The following is a 24,039-nucleotide window of genomic DNA, read 5'->3' on the forward strand; positions in this document are numbered from 1 at the left end:
AAATAGAGGAACGACTATAATATATTTCTTCGTGCTGACACCGTTAAGCATTTCTGTGATTCTAGTGTTTTAAATGCAGGCCACAGGGACCAAATAGATCCCAACTAAATGGCAAGCCTATGATAAAATGCTCTTGATAATCAGCATTTACAGAGATATGTAATTCTGTGTTGCATGTATATTTTTTAAAGTTTTATTAGAAATGGTCAAACTGTAAAGGGAATAAACAGAATACTGGAACCAACACAAGCCTGTGATTCAGAGGCATGGATTAAGTTCCAGTCTTCATTCACATACTTAACAAATGTTTTTAAGAATTTTTCACAACCTTTTGACCTATATTTAAATTTTGTCTTCAATTGCTAGGGGTGAAAGAAAGCCCAAAATCGATCTTTTCAGGACCTGTGTTGCTGCTATTCCTCGACTGCTTCCTGATGGGATGTCAAAACTTGAACTTATTGACTTGTTGGCCAGGTAGGTGAGACATCATTTGACCAAAACTGATCTTAATCCTTTGTCATGGTTCCTAAAAGAAAAGAAGTCCATATTTAGAGTCAACAAAAGTTTATTGATTAAGGTATTATTTCTATGTATGGGCAGGAATGAGTAAAGAAATGTTGCTTAAATTATTATTATTCCCATAGTCAAGGGCTTTAAAATTCAATTTAGAATGAATACATGAACGCGTAAGGTAAGCAATAACCCAGGGCCTGGGAGTTCACAAATTAACAGCACAGAAAATGGATACCTGAGTCAGTGAGTAGCCAGGTTACTGTGTACTGAGGAAGTTGACAGGTGACTCTGGGCGAAGATGAAATTTGAACTGGCTTTGGAAAGGAAGTAGGATTCAGGAAGGTGAAGGAAGTGAGTCTAGCTGGAAAAGAGTCCATTCAGGTCTGACCCCTCCCCACCAGGGACCAAAATAGGAAGGTAATGGGGATCCTAAACTACTGTTAGTACTTCAGAAAGCTACCAAAAATCACTTTTACCACCTTCCCCAGCCTCCATAAGAATGCACAGTCCAAGTAGAAGCTGAAATTTATTTGCTGTGAGTGAAATTATCAGGGTTCAGTAAGCTTAGTTATTTCCTATTGGTCTGCAGCTCTAGCTGACGTTATGCATACCTTACATTTAAAAATCAGAAGTGACGTATAACCTAAAAGCAGGGTAGAAGGCAAAATCATTAGATTCATGGAGTGTAAGAAATGAGAATAAAGTCATCATTGGCTTAGAAATTAAAAAGAGTTGGGGGCAACCCAAAGATAAAAAGAAATATCAGTTTGGGGAGGTTAGATTTCCATTGAGTCTTAAGTATTAGTACTGGTATTTAGACAGATGAAGTTTTAAACAGAGGAATAAAAGACTTTAAAATGTCATTTTAGGCTGGTTAATCTGATAATGGTGGAATAAAGGAGAGCTTAGGGAAGGATAACAAATATTAACACTGACCCAGTGAGAGATGCCCCGTGCCTAGCCGAGGTTAGAACCTTCTGCCAGTATCCTTCCCATCAGTATTCAAATTAATAACCCAAATCGCCACCGTCATGTGACTACACCTCCAGTGGCTCTGAGCATCCTGTGGAGCCTCGTGTCTCAATTCCTGTGGTCATGGTCCTCTTCCAGGGATAGCCAGCCCAGCCTCTCTCGCTCACCTCTGGCTCTCGTGGAATGGCTTTTGTAGCCTCCTGTCGTTCCTTTCCTCTTCCAAGCACTGGCAGCAGAACCTTCAGTGAAGGTCCCTGAAGACCCATAACCTTCGAAATCACAGCCCTCCCAGCTGGTGTTTGTCACCTGTCATCCCTGTTCTTCCGTTGTTTTTGTTTGTTTGTTTTGCTATCACCAGCAACCTGGAGCCCAGGATCCCTCTCTTTTCCATTCCATGCTTAGGACACACTTTAATAACATAAGGTTTTAAACAGTTGCACCTTAGGCCTTTCCCAAAGCCTTGCAATGGGAATGTGAGCAAAGAGCACATTCATGGGAAAGGGGGCAGGCAGAGGAGAGAGGAAAAACTAACCCCGGATGGAAGAGGGGTTTCCAGTTCTTGGTCACCCCAGAGGACCAGAGGGTGGATTTCCAAAGTATAGTAAACAGTGATTTGGCAGGAAAACGGAGAACAAATCAATATTGTGAGATAAGTGCTAGAATAATCTGGAGACCCCAGGGACCCACCTGTGAGTTTGTCACAGCCCACAGTAGAGACAGCATTCCCACAGGAGACGTGTTCCCACAGAGGAGGGGTTGCCGAGTGAACAGGCTGAAAGTGGCCACGAGGCCCCTGAGAGCTCTCTCCAAGGCACCGTGGACCACTGTGGAGCTGGGGCTGCCCCAGGATCAGATTAACCAGCTCCGAACTTCACCTTCCCAAGGGACACAGAGGAAGCAGTGGAAGGAAACAGTCCAGCAGGAAGCCTGAACTTGGCACCCTGCTCGCCATTTTACTACCTGTGTGACCTCGATGAGTTATTTAGCCCCTCACCCTGTTTTCCTTGGTAAGACTGGAGGGATACTGCCCGTCTCAGGGACAGTTGCGAGGGCTGACGAGAGGCCTCTGCACTCTGGTATCTGCTAGGAAAAGACCAGTTCCCTGAAGTGGAAGGAAAGTTTGGTTTGCTCAGTGAAGATCTAATTGTTGATATGAACACTAAGGCCCTGGAAATCCCAGGGCATTTAGATGACAGTCGGCACTTGGGTCATGCTGTTTTGTGGTAAATCTGTCTAGGAGGCTCTTACCTCTGGGATCACCTGGGTAGCTTAATCCAGGGACGCAGGAATCTGCAGACCAGACTGTGGTGCCAGGCGTGTGGGAAGATAGTTCTGTTAGGCACGGCTGGAATGTCAGTGCTATTTATAGCATGTCCTGTTTATTATTATGTACATTCTTATGGAGCCCAAAGCCCTGGGTGCTGTGTTTGTTTTGTTTTGTTTTGTTTTAATTTTATTTTTTTAATGAGGGAAAAGAACAAATATTCTTGAAAGTCCAAGAAAAAGACTACACCATATCAGAAGCCCAGGAAGAGCCCTTTTCCATGAACTTCACAAGAAAAGAGGCTGTTCTCCTGGGGGAGTTCCCCGAGTGTGTGACCCACATGCTGGGTCCATTAACCTGTGAGACCTCTATGAGAAAATGAGGCTCTTCAGATCCCCTCAAGAGGGGCAGAGGACAGAAGCGAAGTCACTCACTCACAGTAAATCTGGGTTTGAAGTGCCCCACAAGAAGCCTGCAGCCACCCTCTACGTGATACCCACCAAGTAGTCACACTTGGGCTAAGTTGACTTGAAACATGGTCTCGTCAGACCTTTGACTTTACACACTTCACACTCACATCCATGGTACAGTTTTATTTGAAATTCTGGTTTTGCCCATAATTGGCAAAACAAGACTAATAACCACTCAGACTGCTCTCCCTCCCAGCTCAGCCCCCTGTAAGGAGTTTGAAGGACACGTCCCACATGGCTGCCCCCAGGCCTGATCCCAGCATTTTCGGTAGTGGCTGAATACCAGACCCTCAAGCCTGGGACCTACAGTGGCATGTTGAATGTGACAGTGACAGCCATGTATGGAATGAAGCAGGCAGGCCACCGCCTCCAGTTACTAAGTTCTTGACTTTATAGGTATTGCTCAAGCTGGGTGTGAGGCATCTTTCCCTGTGGGTGCCCTGGAGATGTGTCAGTTGGCCTTACCAGCCTCATGGGAGACCCCTGGGGGTACCGCCTTCTGACCCTTAGCAGAGCCTTCCCTGCTGAGCTCTCTGGGTCCCCCAAGATTCTCCACATAGAAAGGGGGGCTTTCTTCTCTCCCCAGTGATTGGGAGATCTCTCGCTCCCTTGCCCAATGTGTCCTGCTTCATTCTTTGAGCACAGGAAGATTTTTTTCCCCTAATAGTCCAAGGCTCCTCCCCTCTGTCACTTCCTCCAGTGCATCTAAGGGTTTGCTCTTCAAAATTTACCCTCCTTTTTCAAAAATTTGTCCTCGTTAATATGATCATAGTGTTTTGAGAATTAAATAATGCATATAAATCACTGAGAATAGGACCTAGTACAAAATAAGCTCCCCCCAAATTAGTTGTTTTTAAGTATCTTCACATTTGAATGATATATATACCATGTTGTACAATGCTATTTCTATACATTATGTTATCTAAGCTGGATATATATTCATCCCTGATTTTAGACAAGGAAGTTGAACTTCAGAGGAGTAAAACTGTTTGCCCAAATTCACAGAACTTTCCTGCAACCAAATGTCATTGGTTTTATACCAAATAGTAAGCGCTACTTACGCAGTGTTTCCTTATAATTTGTGGAAATGTCTGAAGTAATACATACACAATTCCACAGTCTTCTGTGGCACCTGAAACACACTAGCCACTGTCTTGCGTTCACGCTTCTTGTATGTATGTGTTGTGGAAAGCAGTTAGTTTGTTTGGTGTATCTGACAGGGAAGTACTTCCAATAGTATATATTGCTCCCAAAATTCACTATTTCTTCGTTTTCATCAAGATACAGTTTAATGCTCTGCAAATAGCTGTAAGTCCACTCTTTAAAGACCCCTGAGGCCACCACCTAATGAGTTGGTACAGTGACTGACTGTGCATTTATTAGCAAGCCCTCCTTCTGGAAATCCTTATCTCCTGGGCTTCACCTTGAAACCCTTTCTTCCTCTGCTGCCCCTGGGGACATGGTGACATTATTGGGCAGCAGCTTCCTCCGAATGACCTTGTTTTTGTCTTGCCTAGTTCAGAGGAGGAAGCTTCTCCTAATGATCTTTTCTTCAGGATATGGTTTGTGAGTTTGAAATCCACGCCCCACTCCCTTCATTGGCAAAACAAGTGAACAGCCACATTATTGAAAGCTACCGGGAGTGGGAAGCCTACCTTTGTACAGGTGGTTTGCATTAAAAATATTTATCCCATATGGCCCACCCAGAAGGCTGCTTTGTCCAAGTTCTCGTTCTCCTCATTTTAGAACATGTCCTACTTAATTCAGCAACAACCTTGTATGAGCAGCATGGCCCTTGGGATCATGCCACTTGCTTACTCTAGATCACGGCAGAAGGTCCCTGGAACTGTGAGCGGTGGCACACAGGGTCTGTGCAACATGTGCCTGCATATTTGCTCTCTGATCTAAGCAGTCGTAACCATGGTCACAGCTCCTGATGCCAACCGCTTGAGGGACAGCTGCAGTTAGTGTTGTAATATTGGTTTCTCTGGGTATATTTTACTGCTGTGTCCCTGTAGAGACATTTCAATCCCTGTCAGTGATTTTATTCATGTGTATCCATGCACCTGAGATTCTGAGGCTCCTGGGAACCACCTCAGTTTCTTAGGAATCTTGTTTGAGAGCCATCTCCTCCCCCATAGTCAGACTTCTCCACATGTTGCTTCTCTTAAAGTCTCTCTGTTCTCTTTTCCAGTTACTGTCACTAAACTTCCTTAGAGGACAGGGCTTTATTTGGCAGGCAGGGGATGGGGTATGTTTTTCTTAATTACAGTTGTACTCTTAGTATGTAGTCTGAACTCCTCTGCTTTAGTGGTCCAGTTTCCCTATGGGACATCCTAGGTGGGAGTTAACAGAGTTCCCTCACCTCTCCCTGACCCTGCTAGATAAGGAGACCTCAAAGGACTTGCAATAATGGAAGCCAGTCTCCTGCTGCTTTCCTGCAGAGCTCAGGGACTCAGAATGGCTGGATGTCTTTCTCATTTAATCCCGAGTCATCTCTTCCTTTTTAGTTAGCTATTTTTTCCTATTTTGTGTTTTACATAAATCTTTACCACCCCATGTTCCTCATTTGCTTCCATAGTGACTTGTCCTGATGGGGTAGTTCCCCATCAGTCTCGGTTCCATGGCAGGGAAGACTTTGTCTTCTATAAACATTCTGCTTTTGCCATAAGCTGGGCCTTCTATCCCCAAAACCCCTTCCTCTAGGAGTATCTTTGGGCCCTTTCACTGGTGGAGCATGTGGACACCATCGTTCCAAGAGACATGGCCACCTTGAACAGTACAGACTCCACAGCCTGAGGCTCCCAAAGAGTCCTTCAAATGATCCTGAGCTGTGGGCTTGGAATTTAAACAGATTCCAGATTGCAACTCATTCATGAGAGCAAAGATAGAGAATAGAATTGATCTCATTTGCAAAGCTGAAAGCATTAGTCCTTATTTATGGGCTTCTCCTAGGTAGACCACGACATGGCTTTTATTCTTGGTGCTTTCCTAGTGTTGGTTTTTTCTGGCTACTTAAATAAAGAGCCAGAAAAGGGGGCTTACACAACAGAAACTTGTTGTTTCACGTTTCTGGAAGCTGCAAGCCCAAGATCCAGGGCTTTCTGCCTTCTGTGGAGTGTGAGAACTTGTCCCCTGGCTGTGTCCCAGGCTTCTGGTCATCTGCAGTGTTTGACTTTCCTGGGCATATAGAAGCAGCACACCAAGCACTGTTTTGTCTTCTTGTGATGTCATCCCAGTGCACCTGTCTGTCTCCAAGTGTCCTCCTTTTATAAAGATGCCAGTCGTATTGCATTAGGGACTCTCCTCCCATGTGACCTCATCTAATTTGGCTAACCATATCTGCAGTAATCATATTTCCAGACACGGTCACATTCTAAGGTACTCAGGATCAGGACTTCAACACATGATTTTTGTGGGGGACACAATTCAACCCACAGCAATGAGCCATATCATTACCACCTGTTAACATTCATTCAGTGAACTGCAGTTCCTGGTTATGCTATTGCTTGTCCTAAACATGGTGGGTTTTTATCTGTGAAAGTTTTATTTCCTAAGACATTTAGAACCATAGAGAGGAATAAATGTAATAAATTGGAATAATAAATGTAAGATGAGAAGATGGCTTCAAGTACAGTTTTATAAACCAGTGATTTCAAATCATGGACTGCTAGTGGGGCCCAATGGTGCATGCCTATAATTCCAGCAGTTTGGGAGGCTAAGGCAGGAGGATCTCAAGTTCAAAGTCAGTCTCAGCAATGGCGAGGCACTAAGCAACTCAGTGAGACCCTGTCTCTAGATAAAATAAAAAAAATAGGGCTGGGATGTGGCTCAGTGACAGAATGCCCCTGAGTTCAACCTCCAGTACCCCCCCCCCAAAAAAAAAATCCACTGCAAAGATCATTTAGAGTTACTTGGAAGATAAGGGGGTATTTCCTTCCCAAATGAATGGGCTTCAGGCCTTCTACCCCAGCTTTAACAGAGCAACTCAGATTTTCTGTATTGTATATGGAGTTTATATTAGATTCTCCAGAGAAACAAATAATAGGATATGTATATTGGGGAAAGGGATTTGTTATAAGTAATTGGCTAACACACAACCATGGGGGCGGCAATCAGAAGTCTGAAGGGTGGGCCATCGGGCTGGAGACCCAGGAGAGCCAAGCTGATAGTCTGTATCTGAGAACTGCCTGCCGTAGAACCAGGAAATAGTCCGCTGAAGTGTAAAGGCAGCCTGCTGGAGAATTCTGTCTTGCTCAAAGGAAGCCAGTCTTTTATCCTGTTCAGGCCTTTAACTGATCAGATCAGGCCCATGCACAGAATGGAGAGCAATCTGTTTTACCCAATCAACTGATTTTCATACTAATCCCATCCGAAACACCCTCACAGAGACACCCAGGGTTTGGCCAGCTATCTGGGCACTGTGGCCAGGGCAAGTTGACACACAAAATTAACCATCACAGAGCTCTACATAAAACTTTGTTGAAAAATAATGGTTCTGCTACTGATGGAAATAGAAAGTTTGAAAACCCCTGCCTTAGACAATCCTTAATTGGAAGCCCATGGTAAAGGCCTGTTTTCTTTCAGCAACTATAATCACTTAAGAACTATAGATTTAATTGCAAAAGATTTTCCTGAAGAATTAGCCTAGAACTTCCTTCTCGGCATCTTTGTAGAACTTTATGGGCTTTCAAGACAGCAAATATATTCCCTCTTCAGTGTAAATCTGTAACCTAGAGAGACTTTCACCTGCTTTGTATTGTAAAATTTGGACCAATTGGTGTCTTAAGAAAGGAGTTTGCTTAGCTTATTAAGCTTTTGAAATACTGTCTTCTTTTAATAATGCATAATTGGGGCAGCTTGTTCTGTGGAGAAAAATATGGATTAATGATTAGAAGTCCTGGATTGGAATCCTGGCTCTTCCCCCTGATACATTACTGAGTGATTTCCTTCACCACCCTGGGGCCACAAGTTCTTATTTTTTGTTGAGAATCCCCTTTTCATGGGGGCAACCATGAATTTAGACATGTTCTCTGACCCTGAACACCTCCAAGCCTGAGTCCTGGAAGTTGGTTCTCAGTGTCTCTGATCTCCATCTCCCCCTTCCTTCCCACTCCTCTACCTGGGTCGAGCCCTATGACTCATTGACTTTGAGTTGTGACGACCTGCTCTCAAACTTGGTCTGGTTCCTTCTCCAAGCCATCCTCATTTTTTTTTCAAATGTGAATTGAATCACGTTTCCCTCTGTAAAATGTACAGTGTACTGTTTATTTTCTTCTTTTAAAAATAGCTAACTGTTGAGTGCTTACTACGTCCTCATTGTAGTGGTAAACACTATACATGGATCATGTCCCAAACAGGTTTATGAGGTGCAGTACAGTGAATATTTCCATTTTACAAAAGAGGAATTCGAGCCTTAGATTAAGTTCCTAGCCTGAGGTCATAGGTCAGGTAGCTCTGCAGGCATTCTGACACAGGACACTCTTACCCCTTCTCTGCAGTGTTCCTCCCTAGGTGGCCCACAGACCCTTCAAGGTGCTGTCTCGCTCCCTTCCCACCACTGCCTGTCACCCTTCTTGTGCAGGTTCCCCACCTAATGGCCAGGTGGAACACAATATCCTAAGTGCCACACACAGTAAGTATAATATCTGAATCTTAGGAGGCTCCCAAGTATTCCTAAGTAAATGAATGAAAGAATCTCAAACATTTTGGTACCTGTCCAGACTTAATATTATTATGTTTCTGTTAAAACAGGAATACATTGAAATTCTTTAGTTGACTAAGAGTTTCTCAATCTTAGCACTACCAACATTTTGGACCTGGTAATTCTTTGTCATCAGGAAATGTGTATCATAGGATGTTTTGTAGCATCCCTAGCTTCTACCCACCAGACAGATAACAGGAGTACACCCCAAACTATACAAAGAAGAATGTTTCCAGCATATATTCCCAGATGTGGGGGGTTAAGGCAAGAGAATGGCAAATTTAAGGCTAGACTGGGCAGCGTAGCAAGATCCTATCTCAAAAATCATCATCATCATCATCATCATCATCATCATCTCCAGACATTTCCCAATTCCCTGGAAAAGAAAATTGATAGAAGATCATTAGCATAACTCCAGTTAAACTTCTGAATGTGTCCTTTGCTCTTCCAGCTCCCAATGTGTCTTGCTATTAAGAATGGGATTTGATACCAATTTATTCTGTAGTCAGTAATGTATTAAAAAGTGTTCATATACAGCAAAATGCTATATGGTATCTCAGATTGCATTCTGAAAAAGAAAAGGGGGAGCCAGGCATGGTAGTACATGCCTATAATCCCAACAGCTCAGAGGCTAAGGCAAAAGGATTGCAAGTTCAAAGCCAGCCTCAACAACTTAGCAAGGCTCTAAGCAACTTAGCAAGACCCTGTCTCAAAATAAAAAGGTCTGGGGATGTGGCTCAGTGGTTAAGCTGGTGAAGGCTACATGCAAACTATTACCTTTGCATCTCTTCTGTAAATCTAAGAAGTCTTTGTTTTTTGAAGTATTCATTGAAACCATTTACCAAGCAAAAAATGAAGAAGGCTTGTTTTTTCAGACACAAGCAGAAGCAGAGATAAATATGTTCCTTCTTAGCTCTTAGTGATCTCCTTGTCTTTGATTCATTTCACAGGCTCTCTATTCATATGGATGACGAACTGCGACATATTGCACAGAATTCTCTTCAGGGCTTACTCGTTGACTTCTCAGACTGGAGAGAAGACGTGCTGTTTGGCTTTACCAACTTCCTGCTCCGGGAGGTCAACGACATGCACCACACGCTGCTCGACTCATCCCTGAAGTTGCTGCTGCAGCTGCTCACCCAGTGGAAGCTGGTCATACAGACCCAAGGAAGAGCCTATGAACAGGGCAACAAAATCAGAAACTCAGAGGTGACTTCTCCCTCTCCCCACCAGCTTGTTCTTTATTCTACTACACGTGTGAGTGAGTGGCAGCCCAGAGAAGCTTCTGGAGTTCCTCCTTCCAGCCACTAGTGTAGGGAACTTCCTCTGGTGCTGCCCCTAGTTCTGTGCCGGCACACACTGCGAGAGAGAAACTCGGGCTTAATATAGTATGTCAGGTCAGACTACTTGACACTGTGGAAATTGGTTTTACCAGAGAATTATGATTACAGATCTGTTTGTAAGAGCAAATGGCTATAGGACAGGGAGTTGAGCTAGACGTGGATATTGATATGGGTACAGAAATAGACATATAAAATTTTTAGCTATCCACTGATTTTTGGTTGTTTTTTTTTTGGGGGGGGAGGGGGTTGGGGTGTTTGTTTTTGTTGTTTTACTCTGCAACATAGGAGTTGTTCTGCCAGTATCCACAGAGAAGAAAATGTAGTCTTGTGGCTTCTTGATATTTCATGTTTCAGTCATGAATGGCAAAACGTTTTGGAGAGTAGATTGAGAAGGAAGATTGTCCAAAGGAGAGCCAGGGTCCTTGTTGCCAGGCAGAAAGCTGGCATTGGCATTGGGCAGATGGAGACAGGTCTGGCTGGGAGGAGCATCGCTGAGGGTCTGAGGATTGTGGAGGCTCAGGACAGCACATCAGCATCCAGGGAACAGCAGGGATGAACCCCTCTGGGGATGGGCTGACCTCAAAGATGGTGTTCAGGTCCCTCTTCCTTCTGTGTCTGCTACACATGCTGAAAGATGACAGTAGAAAAAAGGGGGTTGTATGTGCTTGGGAAAGGGAAATGAAGGTGGAATCTGCCATATCATCTGGCTTGCTTCTGCTTTAGGTTCACTTGTTTGAAGTTTGGGAACTTTCAGAACTTATCGTGTAAATGTGCCAAACCTCAATGAGAATCTAACAGACAAACAAGGAAGCAAGTGTACATAGAATGTAAAATGTTTAGAAATTCAATTTAGTAGTATGTAAAAGTCTATAGAGAATTTAGATGAAAGTGAATTAGGCCATTTTGATCATACGTATAGATATTGCATAATCCCAAATGCTATGGAGAGAAGCTGTTTTGTTTTTGTTATTATTATCAAGTTTTGAAAAGTTATTTCTCATCAGACATCCAGATGGTTGATAATATTCCAAAGCAACGGTTGATCTGAAAAGTAAAAAGGGATCTAGGATATTTCACGAAGAATAACAAATCCATAGAAGTGTCTGATTCAAAGTCATCGTCATTTATTATACTGTTACAAGGTCAAATGTGCCAAAAGACACATACAAGAATATTTTTTCCTGCTTGCATTGGTCTCTTGCTGAATACACAATGTTGTTCTTATTCCATGACAGCTCATTCCCAATGGTGCCAGCCACAGAATCCAGTCAGAACGAGGCCCTCACTGCAGTGTCCTCCACGCCGTGGAAGGCTTTGCTCTGGTTTTACTCTGCAGTTTCCAGGTGGCCACACGCAAACTGTCTGTGTTAATCCTGAAGGAAATCCGAGCTCTGTTTCATGCCCTGGGTCAGCCAGAGGTATGGATTACTCTTCCAAATTCTCCAATTTATTTCTTTCAACTGTTTTGAAATTTAGATAAAATTTACAAATAACACATTACTGTTTTGTGTACTCTCGTGTCACCTGTGGTATTGACAGTTTTCAGTGTATCATTGGGATTATAATGAGCAGTAGTGTCCTCTATCTTCTGAAGTTAAGTCATATATCCTGATAGCAATAAAGAAGACCATTCCTGGTCACTAAGGATGTTGCTTTCCCAAGTAAGGAATTTTATGATTAATTGTCATATTTGTGTTGGAGAATAATCTCTATAAAAATAATGTATTCCATTTAAAATGAGAGGTACCAAACAGTCTGGTTAACTGAAAGTTGTTTCATCTCAATGATGTTAAGAAAATGGCTCCATAAGAAACGTATCCTCCTCAGATGGGAGAAGGAAGCTAATTTTAAGTACTATCAACTCCAGCCAACCTCCCGCTCTGGTCAAGAGCAGTATACTTTCCATGAGATGTTACAGCTCGTGACCTGCAGCACAATTGAAGAAAACCGGCTTTTATGTCACATACTTCTTTGCAAAAAATGCCACTTTCAATTTGCTGGTTTTAAATCACTAATCTCGATTTCATGATCCTCACTGTGGTCACAGTTTTTGTAAAATATTTTCAAGCTCATCACAGTTCTTTCTGTTCACATTTCTTCAGATAGCTTTTTGGCTATTTCAGGGCCACATTGCTGGCATCTGGTAAATGCACCTCGAAGGCATGCTGTATTTGGTGAACCTCCATTAAGTTTCTAATTATGATAGATAACAGTGATAGTAATTACCATGTACAAAGTCAGGCACTGTGCCAAGTGCTTTGCACACGTTATCCATTTTATCTCACAATAAGAATTTATTTTATTTATCCTAATGTTACGGATACTAAGACTGAGGTTTAGAGAGGTTAAAGGACTAATCCCAGATCAACAAGTAGGATATTAGAGTCAGAATTCAAAGCCAGATATTTGTATATATATTTGTATACTATCTCCAAAGTTCCCTATTCTTAATGGCTACTCAACCAGATTGTGTCAAGGATGTTTCTCAAACGTTATTTTCTTTGACCAGCCACAACTTCTTCAAAACCATTCTCATTCATCATTGAATACATACATTCCAAGGCTTTCATATAAGACTTCTCAATAAATCATTTTATGTTTTCAAGTTTCTCTGTAGTAAAGAGCAGCAAACATATGCCTATTCATGTATGATGGATATGTACATATATTCTTCATATCAAATAATTTTCAATAAGATACCTTCTCTTATTTTTTTCAATTTACTTCTTTTCGTAAATAGCTGCATGCCACATAAATATCACAGAAAGTCTGTAGTTATTCTCCAGTGAAGTTTCTTTTTGACGAGAATTCAGTCACTGTCAACAGTTTATCAATTATTTAAGCGAGATAGCAACTTTAAAATAATTGCTGCTTTTTTGGTCTGAAAAAGCCTGTTCTTGTAGGGTTTCCATGCCTTGAAAGGAACAACAAGTGAATACTTCAATGACTAATGTACTACACTGGTTTGGGGGTTCTTGTGTGCATGTATGAGTCTATGAAATTCAGGGAAGTGTCTTTTGAGAACAATGTGAATTGGAGTTCTAAATTATCTTGCCCTGAAACTCAAAAGAGAGAGCTCAGAACCTCTGGGGTTTTCTGCCTTACCTTTCACTGTCTTGGCTCTCGCTCCTCTGTGACAAACCCCTTATCGGTGTCTTGCAAGCTGTTGTGCTTCATGTACTAGATGGAGGCAGTGGGTGGGTGGGAAGGATTCATTTTCCCATGGAGAATAATCACCTCCTCTTTGTACAGGATGATGACAGGCCAATGATTGATGTCATGGATCAGCTAAGTTCTTCCATTCTCGAAAGTTTTATTCATGTAGCAGTTTCGGATTCAGTAAGTACTCGTTCGATTCTGATTGCTAGTAGTGCTTACATCTAAGCTCTGGACCTACCTGAAAGAGAGTGTCAAAGAAAAATTATGTGGCTGGATTTGGGGATTTAGTTAGATTAGTAAAAAAATGCAAAGTTACTTAGAAAAATAAGATTAGCTTTTCAAATGATAGCTTAGAAGACATTCAGATAAATTTTAAACAAAAGTTAAGCCTTAGGAAAATAGATATTTTTCAAATTACAATTTCAAAAAGAATTGTTCAAGCTTCTTACAGAAAATCAATTTGTCTCACTCTTTATATTTAACACAATATACATACTTAATATTTAATTCATATTGTACTTAATTTTTAATATGGTAACTTCTGTGTATGTGGTGCTTTATTGTTTGCAAGGTGCTTTCACATTTATTATCTCATTTGATCCTCAGTTTTTGAAACTCAAAAACATCATGGGGTGGGGAGGTTGGGGATGAAGTCATCAGTAGAACACGTGCTTAGCATAAGTGAGGCTCTGGGTTCCAGCCCCAGCACCAGAGAACAAAAACAAAACTGAATGTTAGTGAGAGCCCAGGCTTGCCTGGTTAGACTCTGAATCTAGCAGAACTTTATCTGCTACACAAATACATTCTTCCTTTTAAAAAACATATTGGCAGCTTTCAGATTTCCTGAGCAAGTAGAAGGGAAACTGAAACTCATTTTAGATATCTGACTTTTAAAAAATAAAAGTACAGTAAGAGAACCTGGATTCATTTCAACTAAATAGCTACGAGAGGCAGGGCAATCTGGGACAGCTAGCAGGATCCACATTGCTGACGCCTGATGCAGATACTTGTCAGAAGTTATAAATGAATACAAACTCTGAAGACATTTGTTAGCTTTTCTTAGCTTTTTTTAACTGAGATTGAACACAGAGCCCTGTTTTTAGTAGTCCTGTGCTTGCTTCTGGACATCATAATAATTATTAAACTGTTAGCCAGGCACTGCGGACCTCCACCACAGTATAGAAGTTGTCTGCTGATTTTTGGAAGTTCCAATTCTTTTAGCATGGAACGGAACTGTCAACTTTAATTCTTTTATATGTATATCTTACTTTCCTGTGGGTGCCTTCATATTTTGTTCTTGTGATTTTGTTCTGTTTATTAGAATCAAAATCTTGAGGTCAACAATTCTGCACTTAGAAAGATGCACAGAAGTGGGGAAAGAGGAATGGGAAGCAGTGCCCGTTTCATGCCAGGTGTTTCTGCATCCATTATCCCTTATCCTGAGATGATGCCCAACAGACATGGAGGCAGTGTCTTCTCCTGGTGTAACAGCTAGATCGTTTGAAAATTGGTGTCCCCAAAACATTGGTATCTGCACTTAAAAGAGAATGAAACATAAGAACTGATATTTATTACATATATGTGTATTATACCACTTATTATCAGTTTTTATAGATATTATATATTACTGATATATGTATATATCAGTTCTTATATTTCATTCTCTTTTAAGATATATATTTTATATTGTATATATTATATATGTATAGCTATATTACATATCAAGTATGTATAATATTATGTGATATATAATATAGATAACCTTCCAGATGTTTTGAAACATTATTTTTGCTTGCTATCATAGGGCGAGAGTAAGTAGTTATCTCAAAAATCATCAGTAAAATGCCTTTCATAAAAGGGACTATGCTAAACCATCTCTCTAAATCAAAGGGAAGGTGTTTCAGTCTGAGTAAATATAAAGAAGATCACAGCTAACACACACACACACATACACACTGATGCAGGGATAAAAACACATTTATGAATCTCAGAGATAACTAACTTTTGAGATTTTAAAATGGCAGATCTGTGGTATGGAAGAAGGTGCACTCATCCTGGTGAGGATGGGTCATTTCAGTTCAGCTTTGATTGACTGCCTACCTCTGTGTCTGCAGGCAACGTTACCGCTGACCCACAACGTGGATCTGCAGTGGTTGGTGGAATGGAATGCAGTCCTGGTCAATAGCCATTATGATGTGAAGAGCCCTTCCCACGTCTGGATATTTGCACAGTCCGTCAAAGACCCCTGGGTCCTCTGCCTTTTCAGCTTCCTCCGGCAGGAGAACTTGCCCAAGCACTGCCCCACAGCCCTCAGCTATGCCTGGCCTTATGCCTTCACTCGGCTCCAGTCAGTGATGCCTCTGGTGGACCCCAAGTAAGGCAGCTGTGTGTTTTCCTCTGTTTTGCTTATTTTACCATTTGCTCTCTTAAATTTTTATTTTATATAAGAAAATGGAATAGTATGATCCTTTCTAATTTCTAAGTTTCCTACCCAGGATTCTTAACATTGAGTAACAACAGATAAGAAGTCTTTCTCTAGAGCAATTTTTTTCCCCTTAGTAATCAGTATGATTATCTATGTATAGAATCTTAGACTCTAAATGATGAAAGGGGCCATAACTTTCTATTCGCTCAGCTTCTCATCCTGTGCAGATATTCCCTGAACAACATCCTTGACAGACGGCTGTCTAGCTGAGTACTTCTTGTGATCTTTCGTTAACAAGTGATATTTAAAATCAAGGGCTTAGTTTCATTCTTGTTTTTGACTCCCTGATTCTAGCAGCCCAATTAATGCCAAGAAAACCAGCACTGCGGGCAGTGGAGACAACTATGTTACCTTGTGGAGAAACTACCTTATTCTCTGTTTTGGAGTCGCAAAACCCAGTATTATGAGCCCAGGACATTTACGAGCTTCCACTCCAGAAATAATGGCGACCACGCCTGATGGTACAGTGAGCTACGATAACAAGGTGACATGACATGCTTCAGAAGAATTATTCTGTAAGGTTTTTTTTTAGCTTGTTTGTCTAGAGTTCCCAGTGCAAATTGCACTGTGCCTGCCATCTGGAGTATTATGGGATCAGATTTTCATCCTACACATTTCTAAATTCCATTGAGTGTTTATGTGAATAATTTATTACTCCTCTCCGGCAAGAAGGGAACCGATGATAAAGAGAAGTTGAGAAACTTGCTTAAGACCATTCAGTGACTTGTATTTCTGAGTGCCCTGAGGTCATATTTGTTTTCTACATACCATATTTCTCTCACTTCTCACCAACTTTTCACCTTTAAACCATGCCTTGATTAAATGGTGTTGTTCCAATAGTTTTATAGACTTATATGGTTAAAAAAAGATGATGACTGTTATAAAAAAAATTGTCTTTAGAATTTTGTGTCCCAGTTGGGAATTACCTTCCTTGTTCTGTATTAAATTCGTGCATTTTTTTCCTGTAATGATGGCAGTGCCTTGGGATGTGGCTCAGTACTTTGAAACTGTTATAATGGAATCCTCATGTGATGAAAGGAACCATCAGTTACCATGTTACCTCTTTTTCACTTTTAATCAACTTGTTTCAGGCCATAGGCACCCCATCGGTGGGAGTTCTGTTAAAGCAGTTGGTGCCTTTGATGAGACTAGAGAGCATTGAGATCACAGAGTCCTTAGTTTTAGGATTTGGAAGAACAAATTCCCTTGTTTTCAGGTACAGTAGTCTTAATGACTTTTTCTACATGCATACATGCTGCTGCTATTGTAGTTGCTTTTCTTAGCTTGAGTTTGCGTGTATGTATTGGTGTGCACCTGGAGAATTCGTAGGCTTCGTGCGATTTCCTTTGTCGTCTTTGGTTGATGTGCACGTAATGAGTGTTCCTTGCAACTGCCTCACATTTCACTTTTAGTTATTGCAGCTTTGATTTTTACCTCTCAGATCTGATTTCACTTGCAAGCTTTGTTTTAATTAACTATAAATGAAGACGACTCCCCATCAATCCCCAGTTTGCCAGACTGCTCAGAGGCTGTGATATCAAATAATAACAGTATCTGTTCATCTGCCATTTATCCAATAGACTCTTAAAGGTGATGCATGGGTAGAACCCTTTTGAGTGTTTTCAATTTGGCTGGCTGATTTTTCTGTAAGGTACTTTCTCTTGCCTTACGAGCAACAGCAAACCTGATTTTCTGGATTCCTTTATTTTGCATCTTGCATCGGCAATCAAATAAAAATTCCAATGAGGCAGCATCAAAGTATTTTGAAAAAGGCATTGTAAAATGTTCCTTTGGGCTGCTTCTGATGGTATTAGCTAAGCAATGAAATCCAACATGGACAAAAAAATATGTATCAAAATTTTCCATGGAGAGGGAAAAGGGAAAACTTCAAATATCTAGGAGAAACTCTATTTGAAAAATAAAAATTATTGAGATGTTTCAGAAATAACTGAAAAAGACCCATTAAGTTATTCACTGACAATCAGATTTTTATCCTTAAAAAATAATAAAAATTTGGGGTTCTCATTTCTTGAGTTCCAGTGAACCAGCATTTTACTAGTTTTAGTTTATTAGCTAAAATTAAGCTTCATCTTAACATATTTATTATAAAAAGATATAATAACAATAATATTATATATAATATAATATATAGATATATATTATATAGATATTGTAACAATAATAATGATGAAATGACCTAAAGTTCTTTCCCATAGAACATAAATTTTTTTGCATATTTTGTCCTTTCACTATTCATGGAGGTAGGTGACATTTTTTAACCCCACCACCATGTGCATCTGGAAAACTTAATGTCCCTAAGCCTCAGTCTCCTCAACTGTAAAGTTGGTATAACAAATAGAAATAAAGTGCATCTCTTTAATTTAAAAAAAAAAAAAGGTATAATAGAATACATCTCATAGATTTCCTGAGACAATATATTAAATGTAAATAGGCACTCCATGCACATAAGTAACATTTGGAAACTAGAATCTGTTCTGTAGAGGAGACTATTAATATGATTCGTATTTTTTAGTGCCTTAGTTTTATCTGTTTATTTTTATGTGGTATAAGGATCGAACCCAGTGCCTCACACGTGGTAGGCAAGTGTTCTGCCTCTGAGCTACAACCCTAGCCCTTATTCGTATTTCTTTGATAAAGAAATCCTAGCATATATATTAGAAAAATTAGGACTAGAAACCAGATTTTCTGTCTCTCAGTGCAAAATGCCACTGGGTTTGTGCCTTCCTGTCCTTGGATTTCCTTAGAGGGTGATGGCAAGCAGCATACAATATCCTACCAGAAACTGCAATTTTCAACCATGCCATATATTATAGACTAAGTTAGTACTAGTCTGGTGACAAGCTGGAACTCATAATCTTGTGTTTTGACATAGCAATTCAGAAGTTGTTTCTGAAATTTTTAATTCAGAAGTTATTTCTAACTATATAGGTTGACAAGTATAAATCTAAAAACTAGAGATTCTGGGGACAGGTGAAGGGTATATATGTATGATATACAATGTATGTTAAAATGATCAAACATATTTTCACCACACAGGAAAAATCATTTTGATGGCAACCTCACTAGTTTAGTACCTGTCATAATTTTTATTTATCATATAGCTCAAATAAAGAAATTTAGCTCTGAAATCCAAGGATTTCATATTTAAAATCAACTGAAAATAGTCTCCAGAGCATGTATCCCAATGTTAGCTCAGAACAATTACACCCATCTCTTTTCTCTAATTGTCCTGAAATTTTCTTGTGTATAGAGACTCAATTATATTTATTTTCAGTTTCATAGCTCATAGTAAATTTAGTAAGCACTCGAAAAATATTCCTTGTTTAATTGTTCAGATAAGGTTTTTTTGCCAAAAGGATCACCAGAATATTAAATCACAACCAAGTCAACAGGTATATATTAAGCCAAAATTACATGCACGGCACTGGGATTAAGACCAGTAATACAAAGTATAGACCAGTACCCTACAGTTCACCACATGATGGGGAATTTTGGAGCAGTCAGAAAATTATTATATCAGAAGCAAAATGAAAAAAAAGCAAGGAATTTAGGATTGAATGGACATATTTGGTGACAATTTTTGTATCAATAACAATGAATTTCAAATGGAATCTTTTGCCTCCATAGAGAATTGGTAGAAGAACTTCATCCATTAATGAAAGAGGCTCTAGAAAGAAGACCAGAGGTAGGATTTTGAATTTCAATAATTAAGACTTGGCTTATTTGGACAGTGGCATGAATTTAAATCAATTCTAGTAGCTTCTCCTAAAGAATGCAAACACCGCCACATGCCTTTAACAGTAATTCTTAATATTTTACCAAAATTTGTCATTTTCCTTACTTTTCTATATTCAAGTATTTAGTATACTATGGTTCCAATTTTAAAGCATGTTATGTCCTAACTATATAATTCAAAACAATTTAGTCTTGTATATATTGTTTTATTACATTCTTTTGCAAAAGGTTTGAGTTAAAATTTAAGTCGGTTTTTAGTTTGCTCGTTTGTTTACAAGAAAGTCAATGGCCAAGAAAACTATTTGTTTCATTTGGTATCTGATACATTATTTTCCCTGAAGTGAGTCCACTTCAAAGTTCACTTATGTACCAGGATTAGTAAAATGACCAAAAAAGAAGCTTTCCATACAGTAGATATGATGATAACAAATGGCAAAAATTCAGCAATTAGACACACAGTGTTACGTCTGTGACCAGACTTGATGGGATTCTCAGTGTCCCCTGTCCCACTCCACTAGTTTCAGGGGTTCAATCTTTCACCACTGGGAACATCTGGGAAACAAGGCTTGTTAGTTCTCAGCATTCTCCCCTTAGGTGTATTTATTGCCTCACTTCTGATCAGCAAGCATTGTGTCTAAGCATGAGGAATAAGGAAAATGCATGTTGTCTTTTATGTTTAAAAAGTGAAAGTACTAGACGCTGCCTTTCTGTAGTAGTCTCCTAAAGTATAGTCCCCCGACGTCTTTGCCTGTGACTCTGAGTGCTATTACCTCCTTCTACACAGAACAAGAAGCGCCGAGAACGGCGGGACTTGTTAAGGCTACAGTTACTTCGCATTTTTGAGCTTCTGGCTGATGCTGGTGTCATAAGTGACAGGTAGGAACAAAATTCTACTGAGTTGGTCTCTCCTCACCAAACTAGCCTTTTGGTCTTCTGTTTCATCTCTCTCTTTTCTCTTACATATATTAACTCAAAAAAGTTTTTTTAAAGCCTACTTTTTCCATATTCTTCTTACACTGTATAAACAGAACAGATTTTACTCCACGAATCCTGATGTGAATCTTATTTTTCATGACGCCTGTGCTACTTTGATGTAAAGACTTGATGGTCTAAAAGTTTGATATTTTTTTTTCTTTTATTCCAGCACAAATGGAGCCTTAGAACGGGATACATTAGCTCTTGGAGCGTTGTTCTTAGAATACGTGGACTTGACCCGCATGCTCCTAGAAGCTGAAAATGACAAAGAAGTTGAAATTCTTAAAGATATCCGGGCACATTTTAGTGCCATGGTTGCCAACTTGATTCAGTGCGTTCCAGGTGCAGTGATACATCTTTACAAATTACCTTTCATGCTTGGAAAACCACTTGTGCTCCTTAGGACTCTGCTTTCCTCTTCAATTCTCCTAGCCCGCATGCCCATCTAGGATGAGATTCATTGTTTGTTTTGAGATACTTGGAAATGCATGTTAGAACAGGTTGTCATAGCTCAGCACAGAATTGGAAAGGGAATAACAGGAATCAGACTGGGTTTTGTACTTGTCATTTCTATTTTTTGTTTGGGTTCCCATCTGAAAAGGAGCTCTTATGATTTTTATAGGAAGGAAGTAATTCAGAGGAAACATTCATACAAGCTTCATTTTATCACATTGTCTCTGTGCTAATTGACGGACATATAATTTCAGCAATATTCCTGCTCTCTGCTGCCACCTCATCAACACATGGAGTAGAATTCTACATCACTTTAATATATTTTACATTTGATTTAAGTATTACATTATTGAGAGAACTATCTTAGTTAATAATGTAATTAAGTATTACACTATTGAGAGAACCACAGGGCAAATGGGTATGAAATATTTTCATTTGTCAGTTTCATATAAAAAGTGCTTTTTTGTTTAATTACAAAAAGCTGAAACTCAAGTCATGTGGCCACTTTTCATTATTTTGGTGTTACTAACCTTCTTGCCACTGTTCCTCATCCTTGAAGATCCTAAGTTAGGATTTGGGTTACAGTCTATACTGCATTTCACAGTCCTTCCTCACAACAGGGAGCAGCAATAGGAAAACTTGTCATCTGTGAGAAACAGCTGACTAGGAATCATCTTAGCTGTCAGTGTGAAGAGAGTGTCTGCAGGTCCTGTGGTCTGTCTCTCCTTCCCACTCTGAGTCAAGGTGCAGTTGGCTGCAACATGAAGGGAGGAAAAGTGCACATGTAGAAAGAAATGATTTTAAAAACTCAAGTTTCATTACTAAAGAAAACCGGAGTTAGGGAGCTGGGAATGTAGCTCAGTGGAAATGCACATGTTTAGCATGCGTCAAAAACTTTAAAAAAATGGAAGAAAGGGAAGGGAAGAAAAGTGGACTTAGAAAATGAGAGTGTTCCTTTCACAAAACTTGAGAACCTCACACAGTCCTGATATAGACTGCACCCAGTCAGTACACCCTGACTCTGTTTTCCTCCCCAGTGCACCACCGAAGATTTCTCTTCCCCCAGCAAAGCTTGAGGCACCATCTCTTCATCTTATTTAGCCAGTGGGCAGGACCCTTCAGCATCATGTTCACACCTCTGGATCGTTACAGTGACAGAAATCATCAGATTACAAGATACCAGTATTGTGCATTAAAGGTAGGGGATGTGTCTTCTTGCTGAATGGCATTGGTCAGATCAATGATCTCCATCCTTAAACTAACAGCCATGTCTTGAAAATAAGGGCTGGGGGTGTAGCTTAGTAGTAGAGCACTTGCCTAGTGTGTATAAAGCCCCTGGGCCCAATCCCTACGATGACAAAAAAATAAATACAGTTAAAGTAAGTAACATGATGTGATCTAACAAAATATAAATGTACATGCAAAAAAATGGACACACACATATAAATACATAGATTGATCTCAGAAACTTCCAAATATACACATTAACATAGGTCAATAGGTAAATGTTAATATTCCACCTGGGCTCACACTTTGAAAATGTTAAGCTTTTTAAAGCTCTCACTTTTATCCAGTGTTTCTCCTATCTGAGACCATATGGTTTTGCTTACTTACTCTTTAAGTCATTGTTTTGTCAATTGACTTCCAACCTTAAAAAAAAAAAAAAACAGATTCACCTCAGGTTCAAATCCCCTTTTATTCTTCTCCTTTCCTTAGCACACTGCAAGAAATGTTTCCATACTATGAGGACTTTTCAAAATCAGCAGAAATATGATCCTTATAGCCTAATGTCTTTTAGAAAAGTAACTGCCTATCAGCTCTGTCATATGCACCATAACTGATTCAGGTGAACTTTGAGCTCAGCACAGTTAATGGAAATGATGAACTTGACAGACATCTGGTCCTACCATGTTTAAGTCAGAATCCTCTGTTTCCCCAACCACTTCAAGGAACCAAAAATTATAGTCTTTTTTTTTTTTTACCTTTGATTAGGATCATAATTATTTATTTTGCTGTTTCATAGGTTTTCAATGCAGTACATTAGTCTAATATCTGACATAAAAACAAAATTTGAAGATATAAATATATCTTATAAGCAGAAATTGTTCACTTGAAATCATTGAAAGAAAGTTTATTTTACATATTATGAAGTGTTCATTTTGTTTTAAATACTTTTCATCATATAAAGATTTGTTGTAATTGTAAAAATCACATAGCTAAATTGATAAACTTTTAATGTTTATTTAAAAACCAAGTTTGGAATATGATATTTTTATTGATTTGGCTAAAGAATGCTTTAAAATCTTGGAGGAATAACTGCCTTCATAGAACCTCATCATCTGTACTTCTGGCAGTTACGTCTTATAAAGTCAGCTGGATGTAATACCATTACAGTTCCAGGTTTCATGTCCTTGTTTTATTGTCTTTTATTATCAGGCAATGTCAGCAGTATTGTGTTGTGGCCCTGTTTTCGACAATGTGGGCCTTTCCCCAGATGGATACCTATATAAGTGGCTTGACAACATTCTGGCTTGTCAAGATTTAAGAGTAAGTAGTAGCAAAAATATATTGTTTTTAAATGTCTTTGGAGTTTTGCCTCGTTGAATTCCTGAACTCTGGAAGCATCATTTACAACACAATTTCCTCCCACGTCAGCTACGCTAGTGTAGGTTTATGGGTTGTTCACATTGCATTATGATACACCAGGATCAAAAACACAGTAGCATTTACCAAAATTGACCATAAACTGGTCATAAAGCAAGTTTCACATAATTCAGATCATTAAAATGATACAGATTCTGTTATCTATTCCTAGTAACATTAAGCTAGTAATGAATAATAAAAAGATAACTTAAAAAAAACACTTCCAGATAACCAGTGGTGAAAGAATAAATAACAGTGGAAGCTAGAAAATGTTTTAAACTGAAGAATAATGAAAATACTAC

The 24,039-nt window shown here is 39.6% G+C and overlaps 1 protein-coding gene across 10 annotated transcripts in view; it reads left to right on the forward strand.

Moving 5' to 3' along the window:
• Fry (FRY microtubule binding protein) overlaps nt 1–24,039 on the forward strand; it is a 376,400-nt gene that overhangs the window by 254,787 nt on the left and 97,574 nt on the right. For all 10 annotated transcript variants that reach the window (XM_048800797.1, XM_048800790.1, XM_048800793.1 and 7 more), the window contains 12 exons: nt 367–474; nt 9,874–10,132; nt 11,502–11,684; nt 13,519–13,605; nt 15,540–15,799; nt 16,205–16,394; nt 17,002–17,126; nt 19,559–19,616; nt 20,451–20,542; nt 20,811–20,983; nt 22,132–22,292; nt 23,531–23,641. In XM_048800797.1, coding sequence (XP_048656754.1) covers nt 367–474; nt 9,874–10,132; nt 11,502–11,684; nt 13,519–13,605; nt 15,540–15,799; nt 16,205–16,394; nt 17,002–17,126; nt 19,559–19,616; nt 20,451–20,542; nt 20,811–20,983; nt 22,132–22,292; nt 23,531–23,641 — 1,807 coding nt within the window. The remainder of the gene's footprint in view (nt 1–366; nt 475–9,873; nt 10,133–11,501; nt 11,685–13,518; nt 13,606–15,539; nt 15,800–16,204; nt 16,395–17,001; nt 17,127–19,558; nt 19,617–20,450; nt 20,543–20,810; nt 20,984–22,131; nt 22,293–23,530; nt 23,642–24,039) is intronic.

Source organism: Marmota marmota, unplaced genomic scaffold, assembly GCF_001458135.2.
Source record: "Marmota marmota marmota unplaced genomic scaffold, marMar, whole genome shotgun sequence".
NCBI classification, from domain to species: domain Eukaryota; kingdom Metazoa; phylum Chordata; class Mammalia; order Rodentia; family Sciuridae; genus Marmota; species Marmota marmota.